The sequence below is a fragment of the Protopterus annectens genome, chromosome 2.part0 (assembly GCF_019279795.1).
Source record: "Protopterus annectens isolate FY-2018-M chromosome 2.part0, PAN1.0, whole genome shotgun sequence".
Lineage (NCBI taxonomy): Eukaryota > Metazoa > Chordata > Ceratodontiformes > Protopteridae > Protopterus > Protopterus annectens.
Window position 1 is genome coordinate 705,571,403 of NC_056728.1, and position 16,473 is coordinate 705,587,875.

The 16,473-nt window shown below is 40.0% G+C and overlaps 1 protein-coding gene across 1 annotated transcript in view; it reads right to left on the bottom strand.

Moving 5' to 3' along the window:
* Positions 1-16,473, bottom strand: part of NFKB1 (nuclear factor kappa B subunit 1) — a 772,892-nt gene that overhangs the window by 578,389 nt on the left and 178,030 nt on the right. The window contains exon 4 of the mRNA XM_044060344.1: positions 10,563-10,726. Within this exon, the coding sequence (XP_043916279.1) occupies positions 10,563-10,726 (164 nt within the window). The remainder of the gene's footprint in view (positions 1-10,562; positions 10,727-16,473) is intronic.

Below are 16,473 nucleotides of genomic sequence, written 5' to 3' on the forward strand. Positions count from 1 at the left end.
TAAAATATAATGTAGTTGAAATTCATGTCTAGTCACAAACCCGAGAGGAAGTTTCATCCTGATTCTGATCAACTTTTCAGAATCTTTGGAACAAAAAACTATTTTGTAAGGATGAATACAATAAAAGACAAGTAAATTCAAAAGAATGTGCTTTACTGTTCAATGCAAACATGAAAATGATTTGCATCACCAAACAGCTCTAGTGAGTTAAAACAACTGACTCAGTGAGGTATGAAAATGTATCAGAAACAGTAAGACAAACTGTTAGCCACACTGTTAACAAGAAATGTTGACGATTAATAAGAAAAATGTTAAATGTAAACTGGATTCTGGTGTAGAATGTGAAATTTTATCTGAAAATACTTTCAAAGAACTGAGGTTGGAAAGCACAGAAAAGTGAGCTGTGTGCACAATCTCAGTATATTCAGGGCTCTAAGTAAACTGAACCAGCCAAAAGCTTACTGGCATGTGAACAAAAAAAAACATCCTGTTTCAGATCACAACATTTATGGAGGATAAGTCATTTAATATCTTGGATCATTCAGTTTGTAAGAATCTAGCAATGGTAAAATAAATTCACAGTGCAAAAGCAAACAGTGCATACATGTGGCAACAATCACAATGTTATAGAAAACTCCTGAATATTTTGCAGAATCGTAACAATGAAATCCTTCAAGACTACACAAATTTATTCACAGACTTAAAAGGTCTGCCAGAAGAATCTCACAAACAAACAAATGTTGATATCATGCCAATACTACATTCATCAGAGTCTCAACAGCTCCTAGGAATAAAGGTGATCAGAAATGAGGCAAAAGAAAAGCTTAGGTGTTGCTAAGAACCAACTGGGACCAGCAAAACAAGTGAATAGTAATGATATTGCTGTTTCTCAACGCAAGATTCACATTTGTACTGATCAGCAAGATATGACCAAAGTGATTAAAATAAGGATTGTATGTTGTTTACTGTTTAACAAGTGGTTCCAAAAATGCCAAATGCTACTTTCTCTTCAGTATTAGATGCAAAACAAGGTTCTGAGAAATAAATATAAATAAAGAATACACTAAACCGTAGGCATTTAATAAACTATTAGGAAGTTTGATTTGCATTCCATTTGGTACTTCATCAGCACCACAGGTATTCTGAAGAACTGGTGTATGGATAACCGAGTGCTTGGAAGGCGTTGTAAACTTATGGAATGATATAGCAGCATGGGGATAGACAAGAAGAGCATGACAAAACATTAATGAAGCAGCTAAATGGGTCAAAACAATATCATTTCAAGTTAAGAAACAGTGACAATGTATACGAGTTGCACAGAAAATTCAGTCCAGCTGTACAAATGCTAAAGCCAGAAAACATGCAGGCATCACAGAGGTTTACAAAAATAGTACAGCATCTTGCAAAGTTTGTTCCTACTATATCTTAGAGTAATTAGCTTCTAAGAAAGCTGTTAGAGAAAGAATAGCCTGGACGTGGAGGTATGAACAGGAAAAAGGCTTTAAAATGCTCACAAACTAGCTTCAAATGCAATAATGTTAAACTGTGATGTAAATAAGCTAGCTATGCAGCAAGCAGATAAACGTTAGAAGGATATAGCAGCTGGGATCCTACAGGATAATTTACTAGTTGCCTAAGACTCAAGAGCATTAAGAGATGCAAAAAAGATATATCCTAGACAGAAAATGATCTACATACAGCTATGCAAAATAATGCATAGAAGTAAGAAATTCTTCAAATATGCCCGCATTAAAGAGATTCAAGTGGCTGCAGACCATAAACCTTTGCAAGGTATATGCATAAATTGAATACCTCTGTGGTAAAGGTCGGGTAGGTACAAATGGACCATAAACACATCAAAATATATTATGAAAATATCTGAGCAAAGTATCTCTGAGAATACAAAGATGGTGCAGAAATGTGATCTGAAATTGAAATACAGACTATACATGCAAATGCATACAGTAGATGTGCTTAACAAACAACTATACCAAAGATGCAACAGGGATGTTAAAAGAAAAAATACACATTGGTAACTGTGGCATTACCAGGAAAAAGACAGACAATAAGTAAAGTAACTCCAAAGATGTATTAAGGTTAAGTTCGAAATGTAGTTACTAGAAGAATTAACTATGAGAGGCTTGTCTAAGTAAAAATTATATCAGTAAGAAAAGAAGACACTTGGTTTCATTCTACTTCCACTGAAGAAATATGCTGTGTCTCTAGGGCTTCATATTCAAATTATATTTCCCAATCAAATGAGATAGCAAATGCTTGGAAGAGTACATGAATCACATCTGGGACAAGCAGAGTGTAAACAACAGGCAAAAGATATAAAGTGATGCCATGAACATCAATTCCAATAAAACAAGTAGTACAGCTCCATACCATATGTAGTACACTGTTAAAACAAATAGATAACTTAAATGGAATGCAGTACAACAAGCAATTCTCTGTGTTCAGAGGCCAAAATAAGGTGTGCTAACACAAACCAAGTTATGACTCTGTAGCTATGCAACACTGCACCTAATACCACGAGCACACACACACACACACACACACACACACACACACACACACACACACACACACATACACGCCTGTGCACGCATACACACACACACACACACACACACACACACACACACACACACACACACACACACACACACACACACTTATTAAAACCATACCACAGAAGTGAACACTTTTATCCACTTTCACATAAAACTTCAATAGACTTGCAGAATGTTAAAACTTACTGAAATAATATTTTATTAAAACCAACAACTGTATCACAATTCTAACCAAACAATCAGGACATCTTACATACATCTGTTATGTGATTTAAATTCAATGCGACCCTTTTCATTTAAATCATCTTTTTAAATCGGGTTTAATAGTTATAATTCCATTTAAGCCAGATGTAAAATTAGCATATAGTTTTAGTTGCTCAAATAATTCTTTATTACCCAACAGCACCTCTATATCCCCATTTCTTACAAACAGTAGCTTTGTTTTGTGAAAAGGGGTTGTGGTGCAATTTAGTGTGCTCATGTTTCAAATCAGAGATTAACTGATATGCAACAAGTAGAAAGGATTAGTCCCTGCTGCTATAAGCCATAAGCTAATCACCCTAGACAGCCACATCCCGCCCCCACCCACCATTAAGGAAACAACGGTAAAAAATTTCTCCAAGGCCAACTTCATGCTTCTTAAGACAGAAGTGGCGAACTTCATGACACCCCTTGCAGATGGACAACACAGTTATGACTGCTGAATCCTACACAAATGCACTCTATAAGCACTTACACGAGTGCATGGATCGTGCTATCCCAAACAGAACCAAGACACTATCCTCCAAAAAAAGGAAGCCAATCTGGTGGTCCCCTGCCATAAACAAACTCTACAACAGAAGGAAGAAACTGTTGCAAAAGAGAGTAAAATCCCATGAGTGGAGGAGCTCCCTGATCAGCCTCAGTAAGAAGCTGAGATCCCTTATAAGATCCTCCAAACCTAGCTACGAAAATAAAATCACCACTGATTCTAAGGGCAACCACAAGGCATTCTATAGCTATGTCAAGAATCTCAATGGCAACACCCAGACATGCTATGAGTTACAGCACAACGGCATGAACATTACAGAACCAACTGATATTGCCAACATCCTGGCAGACAGGTTCAGTGCTAACCTTACCCCCCCTCTCACCCCCTAAAGGGCCCCTATCTATACAGGAAGAATGCATTGCCCTGTAATCATATCTATGCAGGTAGAGCTGCACTCTCTAAAACTAAAAACACAGCATCCATGGGACCGGACAACATCCCAGGCTGCGTTTTACATGAACTTCAGAACGAACTGGCTCCCCACCTAAGCACCATGTTCAGTCATAGTCTCATGTCAGGCTTTGTGCCCACTGAATGGCACACAGCAACAGTTATCCCACTCCACAAAGGGGGAGCCACCACTGATCCTGGGAACTATCGCCCTATTAGCCTGACGAGACGGGTCTGCAAGGCCATGGAACGTATCATCATGGAACTCATAAACAAAGACACTGGTAACTTCCAAACTCTGGACCCCACCCAGTTTGGGTTTGTGAAAGGCAGATCATGCCTTCTGAACCTGATCGACTTCTTTGAGGCAGTCACCAAAGCCATAGATGAGGGTAAGGTGGTTCACACAGCCTATCTTGACCTCGCCAAGGATTTTGACACCATCCCCCATTCTGGAATTATAGCTAAACTCACTAAAAGTGCAGTTGTGTACCTACCATAAAGGCAGATGTTCGAGTGTATTCACTGTTGCAGTCATTACTCTTGGGTTATCCTGCTGGCAGGCTACCCGCAGTCGGCCCGAGTACCAAAGTCTAGGTCCGGCATCGGTTGCTGTCGCCTCTTCCCTGACGTCAGTGCGTCAGGGGTATAAAAGATGCAGCCAACGCCATTTTCTTCAGTTTTTCTTGCCCCAGATGTCAGGTGCCCCAAATAGGTAGGCTGAAAAATATATATCAAAAAGAAATGCATACACAAAAATAACATTTCCTTCATCTACAAGCAAATACACCAAAAAGGTTGTATAGGATAGAGAAGTGTAGATAAGGCCCAGCAAAGAGAAGGGGGATGGTGGGTGGGTAACCTGGACTGCAACAGTGAATACACTTGAACATCTACATTTATGGCAGGTACACAACTGTAGTATGTTCATCGTGTTTCATTATTGCAGTCATTACTCTTGGGTTGAATCCCAAAGCTGAGGAAGGGTGGCTGGGCTAAATAGGGTTAGGAGAGGCTATGAGACCCTGCAGAACTGCAGTGGCGAAGCCTGCTCTGGACTTAGAGTAGAGAGGCAGATGCTTTAGAAGAGTGTCTTTGTTCTCTGCTTGAATTAGGCAGTCGTCCAAGTAGGGATATATTTGAATTCCTTTTTGTCTGCAAAACACAATCACTGGTGCCAGGCATTTTGTAAAGACCCTGGGCGCAGTAGATAAGCCAAAGGGCAGTGCAGAGAATTGGTAATGCATTGAGTCAGCTATGAATCTGAGGTATCTTCTGCAAGATTGTCTGATTGGGACATGCAGGTATGCCTCTTTTAGGTCCAAAGTTAATAGCCAAGCCCTTTTGCCCAGCATGGGCAGTAGCTGCTGAAGAGTCAACATCTTGAATTTTGGAACTTCCAGAAACATATTTAGTATAGATAGGTCCAGAATTGGTCTCCAGGTTTTGTCCTTCCTGGGCACTAGATAAAGTCTGGAGTAAAATCCTTGCCCCTGCTCTTGTTGTGGTACTTGCTGAATGGCCCTCATGTCCATGAGGGCTGTAATTTGTTTTTGTGCCTCTGCCCATTGATTGTGTGGCAGAGGTCTGACATTCCCTTTGACCTTGGTAGGGTGTGGAAATGGAACCTGTAGCCTTGGGACACTATGTTGAGAACCCATTTGTCATGGGTAACCATTTGCCAATTTGATGAAAAAAGTGCTAGTTTCCCCCCTAAGGGGGCTGTCAAAAGGAAACTGCTTGGAACTGAAAGAGGAAAGTCATTGAGACAGTTTTCTGTAAGGTTGTGATTTGCCTTCTCCGCTTTTGGAGGTAGGAGCGCCCCATTGTTTAGGCCTGTACGAGCCTTGGGGCTGAGATATGCCTCTAGGACGCCTGTATCTGCCTCTTTGTGGTCTGTCTGTGACTGGAAAGGACCAATTTTTAGAAAGCCAGTTCCTGCTAAACCTGGGTGGCTGTACCTGTAAGAAATCCTTGACTGTCTGCATGGATTTTGCTTTATCCTCCATTTTTTTCAATATCTCTTCTGCTTTAGTACCAAACAAAGTATCACGCTGTAATGGTGCATCTAATAATTTTGCTTTAACATGATCAGGCAAATTGTTGTTCCTTTAACCAAGCATGCCTTCTAATAACAGAACCTGTAACAGCGGCCCTGCAAGAGGCCTCCAGTGAATCATAACCACATTGCAAAGTATGCTTTCCCACTTGTTCAGTTGCATGCAGTAAATCCTTCAATTCCTTGTTCTCAGAACATTCAGTATTTGTCAACATTTTCTGTTTAAGTAGTGACAGTAAATATTGCTGATATTTAAGCATATGAAATTGACAATTTAAAGCCCTTACAGCCAGGGTGGCAGAAGTGTATACTTTTTTCCCCCATCTGTCTAGAGCCCTGGAATCCCTATCAGAGGGGATAGGGTTTTTCGCAGTAGCAGCCTTAACCCACTTGGGACCCTGAGATATAGTTTCTGGGTCAGCAGCGGGGTTTTTATATAGGAATTTATGTGAATCCAGAACCCTGTAGTATCTGTCTGGCTTAGCAGGTGCAGGGGGTAAAGAGTCAGGGGATAGTCCGGACTCTGAAAATACATCATCCACAATGTCTAAAACAGGAGGAATGGCAAGGGGTCTATGCTGAGGAAGTAGCAGGAAGTCTCTAAGCCTTTTCTTAGACTCAGAATAATCTTGGCTCTCCCTGTGGAAATGCTCCCTCATAGTATGCAGTGTTTCCCCAAAGGAATAGTCCTCAGGAGGGGAGGCTGAAGGAATGGATTCTTCAGCATCAGAATCCTCATAGGGAAGCATGGAAAAATCCTGTTCAGAAGAGGAATCAGAGGAAATAGATACCTGATCAGAAGAGTCATACTCTGTCTCTTGCCTAGGCCTCTTATCAGGAGGGGGATGGGAGCTCCTGATCAAAGTAATTAGGTCTTTGGCCATTTTGGGCATCTGTTTTTTAGGCATGGAAATCTGAGTAGGAGAATGCTGTACTTGTTTCTCTGTCTTTAGAGCTGCTTTAGTCTTTGTCTTTGAAGCTGAGGATGGCTTACTATAAAGTTGTGTAGGTCTGAAGACACCCTCAGAAGCCGATGCCTGCTCAGCGACTCCAGACCCATCTGAGAGACTGATTTCTGAGTGTCCAATACCTTGAGTTTCCAGAGGCCCAGTCGGCTCCACGTGGAAGTCGGAAGTGGATTGTGGCTCTGAGGTAGCGGGCGCCAGGGGCTGCGAAAGCACTTCACTGAGAACCGGCGACTGGCCTAGAAGAGGCTTCGTCATCGGTTTTGGACCTCGGATGCCTATCCTTGTCCGTGTGTTTTTTGTAAACTCCGGTTGTCGGCTGTTCTGCCGGCATTATATAATTAAATCTTCGGCCAAAGTAATGAAATGCAAAATCGAACTGACACTTGATAGTGCATTGGTTGAATCTAGCACAAAACCGACAGCTAGCAACGTTGTGATCACGGCCTAGGCAAGGAATACAGTAAGAGTGAAAATCCTTAAGAGGTATTTGCTTCCCACAAGAAATACAATTGTTAACTTTTTCTGACATCAGACTGGATCAAGAAAAAAGTTTCCCCAACGGGGTACTTAGCTTTAATGAAGACTTTGGTTCTGAAATTCAGCTTTGAAAATCTCAGGAGTCGGCCGACCGGCACTTGCGAACTGCTTTTGCTTTGAGCACCGCGCAGCAAGAAAGACTGAAGAAAATGGCGTCGGCTGCATATTTTATACCCCTGGCGCACTGACGTCAGGGAAGAGGCGATAGGAACCGACGCCGGACCTAGACTTTGGAACTCAGGCCAAATGCGGGTAGCCTGCCAGGAGGATAACCCAAGAGTAACGACAGCAACAGTGAAACACGATGAACATCTAGGTATAAATACCTATGTCACAAGATGGGTTGCCAACTGGTTCAGTGACAGAACCCACACTGTAAAAGTTGCAGACTCCAAATCTGACTTCAAACCAGTGACAAGTAGAGTACCACAGGGTTCAGTCCTGGGACCTCTCCTGTTTGGTATCTACTTCTCTGAAGTACAAGCTAACACAGAAGGCCTCTGGCAAATGAAGTTCGCAGATGACTGCAAACTAGGAGACATAGTCGAGTCCCCAAATGATGTGGACATCCTACAGAAGGGCCTCACTGATGACAGATGCCTGGTGTCAGAGGCATGACCTCAAACTCAATGCCAAAAAGTGCATTGTCATCCTCTTTGGTAAAAAATCTGTAACCATGAACTACCACATAAACGGCAGCCTACTTAACACCGAATGTGTGATACAGACCTTGGGACCCAGGTGGACAGTAGTCTCTCCTTTTGATAATCACATCGCTACAGTAGTCAGGAAATCCTTCTATGTGGCACACCCCATCACAAAAGGGTTCTCATCTAGGAAAAAAGAGGTCATTGTTCCCCTCTACTCGGCACTCATTACACCCATTATAGAGTACAACACCCCTTTTGGAATGTACCTCACAAGACATCTGCAGCAGCTGGAAAGGCCACAGAAGTACCTCACAAAGAGGATTACTGGCCTCAAACAGATGCCCTACACTGACCATCTCAAAAAACCCCAGCTTTACTCTGTAGCAAAACTCCTACTCCAAGGAGATCTCTGCCTAACATATAAAGCTATGTTAAATGCAGAGCTGTTGGACATGCTACACCCAAGGAAATCCAGTCCCTCCGAGCTACATGCTCTAGGGAACTAAACCTTTTCACCACAATAAACAGGACATGCTGGAAGGATAGATTTCTGTCCCAGAGATTTCCTATACTCTAGAACAAGCTACCCATCTATGTCAAGCAAAGTTCCTCATTAGCACTCTTCAAGAAAAATCTTGATGAGTGGATGGGAAATAGGAAATACACCCCAGGGAACACTTCTGTGGCTCTGCTTGACAGGGGCACAGGAAATTAACTTTCGTGGGTGGAGTAAGCCAGGGAACCTTGTTGGCTAGGCTTACTTAGGCCCTTGGGCCGATAGCCTAGTACCTACATATGAACCTATAAAAAGAAATATGTATGGCAGTACTATAGCCAGAAAAAGTTGCATAACCATTACTCACAGTGGAATGAAACTAAGATAAGACTCTGTGGGCCCTTTGCCTTGAGCAAAGATTAGGTAAAATTAGTTTCTTTCATTCCGTAATTACTTAGTCTGATTCAGGTTTGCAGAGCAGCCACAGTGTGCCCTGATACAAAATGGGCACAGGCAAGGAAACTAATCTTGGAAGGGGCAAGAGTCCACTGCAGGATGCACTCACTCAGTCACTAATACATGGCATGTATAGCTGAAAGCAATCTGGAAAATTATCAGTTCACCTTCATTAGGTCCTTGGGATGTGACAGGAAACTGGAACTCCCCAAAACAAAAAAAAAACATATAGACTTAGTGGGGTTGTGAGCACTCAAAGGCATTCTTAGTAAATTTTTAACAAAGAGTTTTACCCCTGCCCTCCCAACTGCCTGTCCGTGGTGCCTACTGTATATTTACTACTAGAATGGTGTAAGTATTGTAGCCAACAATATCTAATTACACAGTGATTACAGCTATAAATTGGGGGTCAGTGATTAATCGGTTCCCTATTAAAATCGCGAAGGTCCACTTACCCGAATACAGAAATGTCAACACATATACGTCGAACCGTGAAAACACCGATCGTCCTGAAGCATAAAATCCAAAATGTCGAATCGTCATGGTTGGCCCTTCAGCGGTATAGCTCTGTAAGGTAAGTGTGCAATAGTTACAGACCTTAGGGTTAGGGTGCGGGTTAAGGTAAGTGCATAGATAGTAATGTATATAAGGTTTAGTGTAGGGTTAGAAGTAGGGTTTTGTTAAGTGTATGTGTGTGGGTTATTTATTTTGTTTGGGTACAGCTCCGTAAGGTAAGTGTGCGATAGTTACGGACCTTAGGGCTAGGGTGCGGGTTAAGGTAAGTGCATAGATAGTAATGTATGTAAGGTTTACTGTAGGGTTAGAAGTAGGGTTTTGGTTAGTGTATGTATGTGGTTTATTTATTTTGTTTGGGTAGGTAGTATGTAGCACGCGGTGGGGTTGGACAACTATGATGGTTCAAAATTTTGAATTTTGCGGTTTAGGGCGTTCGGTGTATTTGCGGTTTGTGTAATAGGTGTCAGTGATTATGTATTCGCTGAATAGGTCTTTTGCGGTTCTAATATAGACCTGATTAATCAATGCTGTTCCACAAGCATGTGTTCTTAATTTCTATGATCAGTTCTAATGGGATTAATGGAGGTGGTCAAGTTTTCATTTTCTTTTTTATGTTGGCACTGTGCCACTGCAGTGCAGTATAAGGGGGCGCTGCACTCCTGAGTGTGTCATCTTTCAGATGAGACAATAAACCAAGACCCCATCTGCCTGAGTTGATGGTAGTTCTAGTGGATGGAAAAATCTTATGGTACCTATCGAAAAGAATAGGGAAAACTCCCTGATGCACTGGGCATATTTCTTATAATTGCATATAAATACCACCTTGGGTCTCCTCTGAAAAGAGGCTACTAGCCTAGTGGGTCTAATCTGATCAACAAAGGATAAATAAATAAAAATAAAATAAATCATCCTTATACTTCTCCAACAAGGCATATATCACCCAATTTTTCTGAGATCATAAATAACTAAATAACTGCTTCAAGTAAACACTACGCTGCACTTGCTCTGTTATAGTTACATGTTATTAGTCCTTACATTTTCATATTGTGTCACACTGAACAAAATTTTACATGATTCTGTACATTTTGAAATGTACAATTAACCTGTAAGTTTCCGTGGAGTACTGCTCTCTAGTGGGATGTAATTAATATCAGGATGTATAAAGACTCCAGAATTGTAGCCCATTTGACAAGCATCCAGCATCCGTGACTCTAAGGTTTCACTCACTTTCTTCTTTGTGACATGAAGAATTCCCAGGTTTGGAAATCTAAAATAAATAAATAAATAAATACAACATTAGGAATTACAACTATAAGATGATTTTGCTACCGCAGCTGGGCTGTTTAGACTTTGAAAAGCCTGTACCTTTTTCTGAGTTTAATAACAAGATCTGAGAAATATGTTTAAAAAATATATCTTTTCCATTCAAAATAAGAATAAAAGCAGAATGTGAAGAGCACTACATATAGCCTGAAGCATAAGAACATAGTATTTATGCACATCTACCAACTTTTCTAAAATGGAAACACTTCTACTACCCTTTCAGATTTGTAATTCATATTAATGTATGTCCTTTCTTAGTGCACTGCCAGCTTCAATTACTTTATTCTGATACTTCCCTTATTCCTCATTCTAAGTACCTACTGATGCTCCTGGAAGCTCAATGCTGCTGCTTTATAAGGATTTCACTGGCATAGAGATCAGATTCTAGCTTTTGCTGACAGAAAATATATGACACTTTAGCATCTGTGGGAAAACAGAGGACACCAGCTTAGTGCTGTTTTTCTGCTACAACCTATGCTTTCAAGAGCTCTAATATCTGTAGTGTAAAAATCACTTTTAAATTTAATATATGCAAACATACTGCTATCCTAACATTATATGGCATCTACCCTGCCACATGCAACTCCTACTATTCCCATCATAAAGTGGTATAGAAAAGAAGAGCAGACAGCTATGCTATGTTCTTTTTCATAATCAAGTTCATTCTTCTTCCAATAAGTCTTTAATACCATATATCAAGCACATCAACTCTTCTTAACACTGTCTGTAATAACGGACTACAGTGACTTGATGATGATCTTTTTCAGGTGTGCAGACAGAACTGCACTCCCAGAATAAATCAGCAATATCAGTGGGGACATGCTCAATCTGTTTGACTCTGTATAAACAACTGTTGTGCAATAGGCCCATTTGACCAAGACCAAAAGACGAAACAAGCATGTGTCATAAAATTTACAATTGTACTCGTGAAGTCTGGCAATACAGGATTAATTAAAATGGTGTGCCCCAGGAGGCCCAAGTCACCCTTAAAGGGGGTGTGGTTGGGGAGATTTATTCTAGAGGCAAGTATATTTTTGACGTTCATCCATTCAATCTATTGTTCTCAACTTAATGGGCTGTGATATGTCCGCCATCACTCATCTACACTATATCCATCATGCTTCCCTACATATTTAAGAGAATAGCTAGTCCTGAACTGTAATCTCAATTTCGAACATTTCAAGGGAGATCTCCGTACAGTGCGGAATGGGAAGATTTCCCTTTTCTGCATAATAGTGCAATCTCGGAGTTGGGATATTTAAAGAGCAGGGGGTGTGAGGGGGTGCAGGGGGGCTTGCCCCCCTGTTTAAAACGTTCGGGTAGGTTTTTTTTTTGGTTTATTTATTTTTTTACTACATTTTCGAACTTTTAAAAGTTTGATCATATGCTGTCGACCATATGATGTTCGAACTTTTAAAAGTTTATGTAATATAGACGCAATAAGCAATGCTGATTAACAGTTACATGTTTGTGGAAAGTTGCTTTCTGTAAATATTAAAGCAGAGTAGCACTGCTGAGTGATGACAGGCACACCACATTTCATTTACTTGAGACCAATAGACTGAATTAACAGCAAAAATATACTCTCCTCCAGGGCAAAGCTCCCCATATCCCATATGCAGGATGACTCCACTTCCTGAACCACACCATCATAACTTACCTCATCTTATGCCAGACACTCATTTGGTCTACAGGTTTCATTGAAATGGGGCTCTGATGATTCAGTTATCAATCAATGGCATGATTATGAAGCAGAGTATCTGATATGGTACCACTAAACAATATTGCAATGAGGTATGATACATTCATCATCACGGTTTGCCCTTAGGAAGGCATCTGCAAAAAATCTTGGACATATAATGACACAGATGCCACATAAGTAATCAGCTGATTTACTAACTGAGTTAACATTGGCTGAACAGACAAGTGCTTTAGGATATACTGCCTTTAATAAAGTAGCAACCCAGGAAAATCCAACAATAGAAACAAGTCAAGAAGCAAAAGTACAAAACAGTTGCAAAAAGAAACAAAATCCTTAATAAAAAAGAACAAAATTACAGCATGCAGCAAAACAATTAAATAGGTTATACACTACAAAGACTGGCATTAAAGTAGGACTAATACCATCAGGGTGAAAAGTTGCTACAGGCACTGCATAATATTAATTTGATGCAACACATTAAAGCCAGGGTTTTGTCAAATGCACATGGAAAAACACTGACTGGGAACAGACCCCAAGCAGTAGGTTTAAGGCACTTCTACATTACATGGGAATATGTTTTCTGTGTTAAGAAATTATGAATCCATACAGGAAGATGAAGATATAATGTGGAAACTACATACCGTCTGGAACCTTTTGGAAATGAATTCAAGTGCACTTGTGTGACAAAATTCTCATTCTCATACTGGGGGTGATAAGGACATTTTTTAACAGATTTAAGGTTATAAAGGCAGTAGTGCAATGTGGTATGCAACACCTGTATGTTACTTTTGTAGAAAGATATTTTTAGGGACTGTCAAGATGAACAAAAGCCTAGGTAAAGCTAGGATACCACTGTACACAAGACAGTCATTCATCTCTCCTTTTTCAAGCACAGTGTAGTGTGACCAATTAGACTCGTACCATGATTGTTGAGCAGTCAGTAAAAAGAATGTGAATATGAACTTCAAAGGGCAGCACCTAGCTTAATGAGCATTTCATTGCCTATACAGGTAATGTATTCATTAAGACTACTGTGCTACTCTAGCAAGATCCCCAGGTAAAGGAAGCAAAAAACTGCAGTTATAAGTGACTACATTTCAAGCTGGTGACTGATTCTGTGTCTGGAACAGAGGCAGGCAGCAAGGCTTAACCATTGCTTTGGTTCTGATGGATATGGCTGGACAGCAGCCATTTTTGGAAAACACAGATTCAAACCCTACCTCTCCAAACAAACTGAAGGCAACACTTAGTTTTTCAGAACTTTTGGAACTTAAAAGCTTGAAAGCAACATGTTTATTTTGCTAAAATAATTTACTTATCAGGAAAAACAACAATATACAAAGGTCTACAGCCTGCCAATAATAGGGATGCCACCTTTCAAGATGGCCAAAGTCAGGCATTTTTTATTGAAATATATAATTTTGCAAGGCAAACCATATCCATAATCAGTGCAAATGACGATTTCATTTTGAAGCCAGAAGTAAAACTTATTTTTATGGAATATGCGTTGCTCTTTTATACCATATTAAGATGTAACATATTAAAAAGAGTTTCTTAATATATTAAGGTATTGGGAGTTGCCATAATGGTTAAGGTTTTTAGCTTCTACATGTAAACAGTCATTTTATGCAACTATTAAAGGAAACTAAGGAAATATATATTTATTTTGTCTTAAAATCTCAGGACATTTGCCAGTGTTCATGATTTTTTTTACGACAACTGCCTAAATACTAAGTGTCTTACATAAAGAAGGATAAGTGGTAACCCTAGCCAGTGACTACAGAGAACAACCACCCATGGTAACAAAGCATGAGTACAGTGACACCTATTAAGGGCTAAGGCATATAACACAAAAAAAACTGTTTCAAGAGTTATGAAAGATGTGGGAAGTGTTGTTCAGCTGGTACGGTGCTTAGTGAGGCAAACTGTAGATCAGACCTTCTTTTCTAATTTACTGTAGACCACACAGCATTCATTTTATTTTCAATGCACTCACAGCATATAATTAAAAATATTAGAATGGCTCAGTAAAAAAACATATATACAATAGACTAGCCTAGGTCATGAATATGCAGACAATGCCCAAAATTCCTACATCTTCAGTGCCTTTCTTAGCACAAATTAACCCAAGTAGTAGCAACGAGCAAGGTGTGCCCATTTCTAAGACACTGATAGCAGGGTTGCTCAAGTGACAAAATACAGTGGTATGAAGAGTACACTAATGACTGCATATTGAATTGGAAATGAGCAACTCCATGCAAATGAGACACACACTGCATGTAGCTAAGCTTGCCCAAAATGGTGGACTGATTCAGAAATGTACACAACAGACACACTGAGCCCTGCACATGAAACCAAGAATCACAGAGCATGAGAGGGGAGTGATGCTTGGGTTAGCAGCAGTGATGGCTCAGCAGCTTGTGCCTGCAGCTGCTGTTGGATCCACTGCTTGCAATGTTGTGCATGACAGCCATCAGTACCAACAAAGGAAGAACATCCTGACATTCCACCAGTTCACTGGCCTGCGGACTGTGGCCCACTTCTGTGTGGACAGGGAGAAACTGTGCTTTTATCACTATAAAGCACAATTCACATCTGAGACTGGAACTTCATATGAAAATGGGGATGGCAGATGAAGGGTAACTTGTACAGGTGTTAAAGTCTAGTGCCACCCCCAGAAGTATTACTAGCTGTAAAGTCGACAATACATTGTGAAGGACAGACTGTTCCTCTGGAATCATACTATACAAGTACTAGATTTTATTAGGGGAATAATCAGTTCTGCATTAAGAACACTAGTGCTTGGGGGCAATAGTTGGTGACATAGCTGCCTGTGCTGTCACCTGTTTGTGTGCAAGAATATAAACACACAAGAGAAGGGGGAGTATTGCATAAGAAATATGAACAGCCATCTCCACACAAGTTGGAGTGGGACAGCTCAAGAAGTATGTTACTCACATACAGTATCCTATCCTCTTAAATTCTATGACTTAGGCACATCATTACAAAGAATGGACAGTGAAAATTATCCAAATGCAAAATCTGCCCTTAATCAAACAAAAAAGTCAATCATCAGAAGGCACTTGTTCGTCTGCATGAATTCAGCACATTTCAGAAAGAAGAATCCAATAGCTGAGCTAATATATAATTAAATTCAATGATATCCTGGCCTTCCAACTCGTACTGAGCATTTAACAATAAACTGGCAGGATACCTGTGTTCTTCTCTAGATTTTTACAATAGTCAAAGCAAAACCCAGCTAATAAGTAAGAAACCACAGGAATATTTAAAACGGCTTCAATCCTGTATATGAGAAATATTTTAAACAATGAATATGTTTTGAATAATTTTCAAGTAAAAAGTGTGAAACTATTGAAATGTACAGTACTCTGAAAAGTTTGTTAATCTCATTCGCAGGGCCTTTGACAACTTTTTATGAACTTCTTTAGTACTTGGGTCAGCCTTTTTCTAAATGTCCACATATGGTTCTGGTGATTCCCCATTTCCTAATACCCATTCAGTAAAACAAAATAATGTATTTAGTTCAAATGAGTAACGTTGGCTGCTGCTGCTATTTTTACAATTTATTGCATTAAGAAGAGTGTGTATGTAATACCCATAACCAAAAACACACAAGTATTCATTTGCTGCTAACATTTCTTCCACTGACTAGTGCAAATATAAAATATACAAACTGTACATCTATGATATTTAGAGCAAATGCAAGCAGTGTACACCAGTCAGCATTCTGGGATAAAATAAGGCAATTCAGAGTCCAGACTCTGACATGCCTTTCACTCAGCAAGTATGCTTACTCTGAACAAATTTGGAGGAATTATAACTTCATGCTATCCATAATGATAGGCTGGGTGAAAAAAAAAGTAAGACACTATGGATTTTGGAATGGAAACAGGGATGCTTTTTTGTGGGGCTCTAGCAAACCTTATTAAACACTGCCGAGGATCTAGTTTCACAGGGCCCACACAACA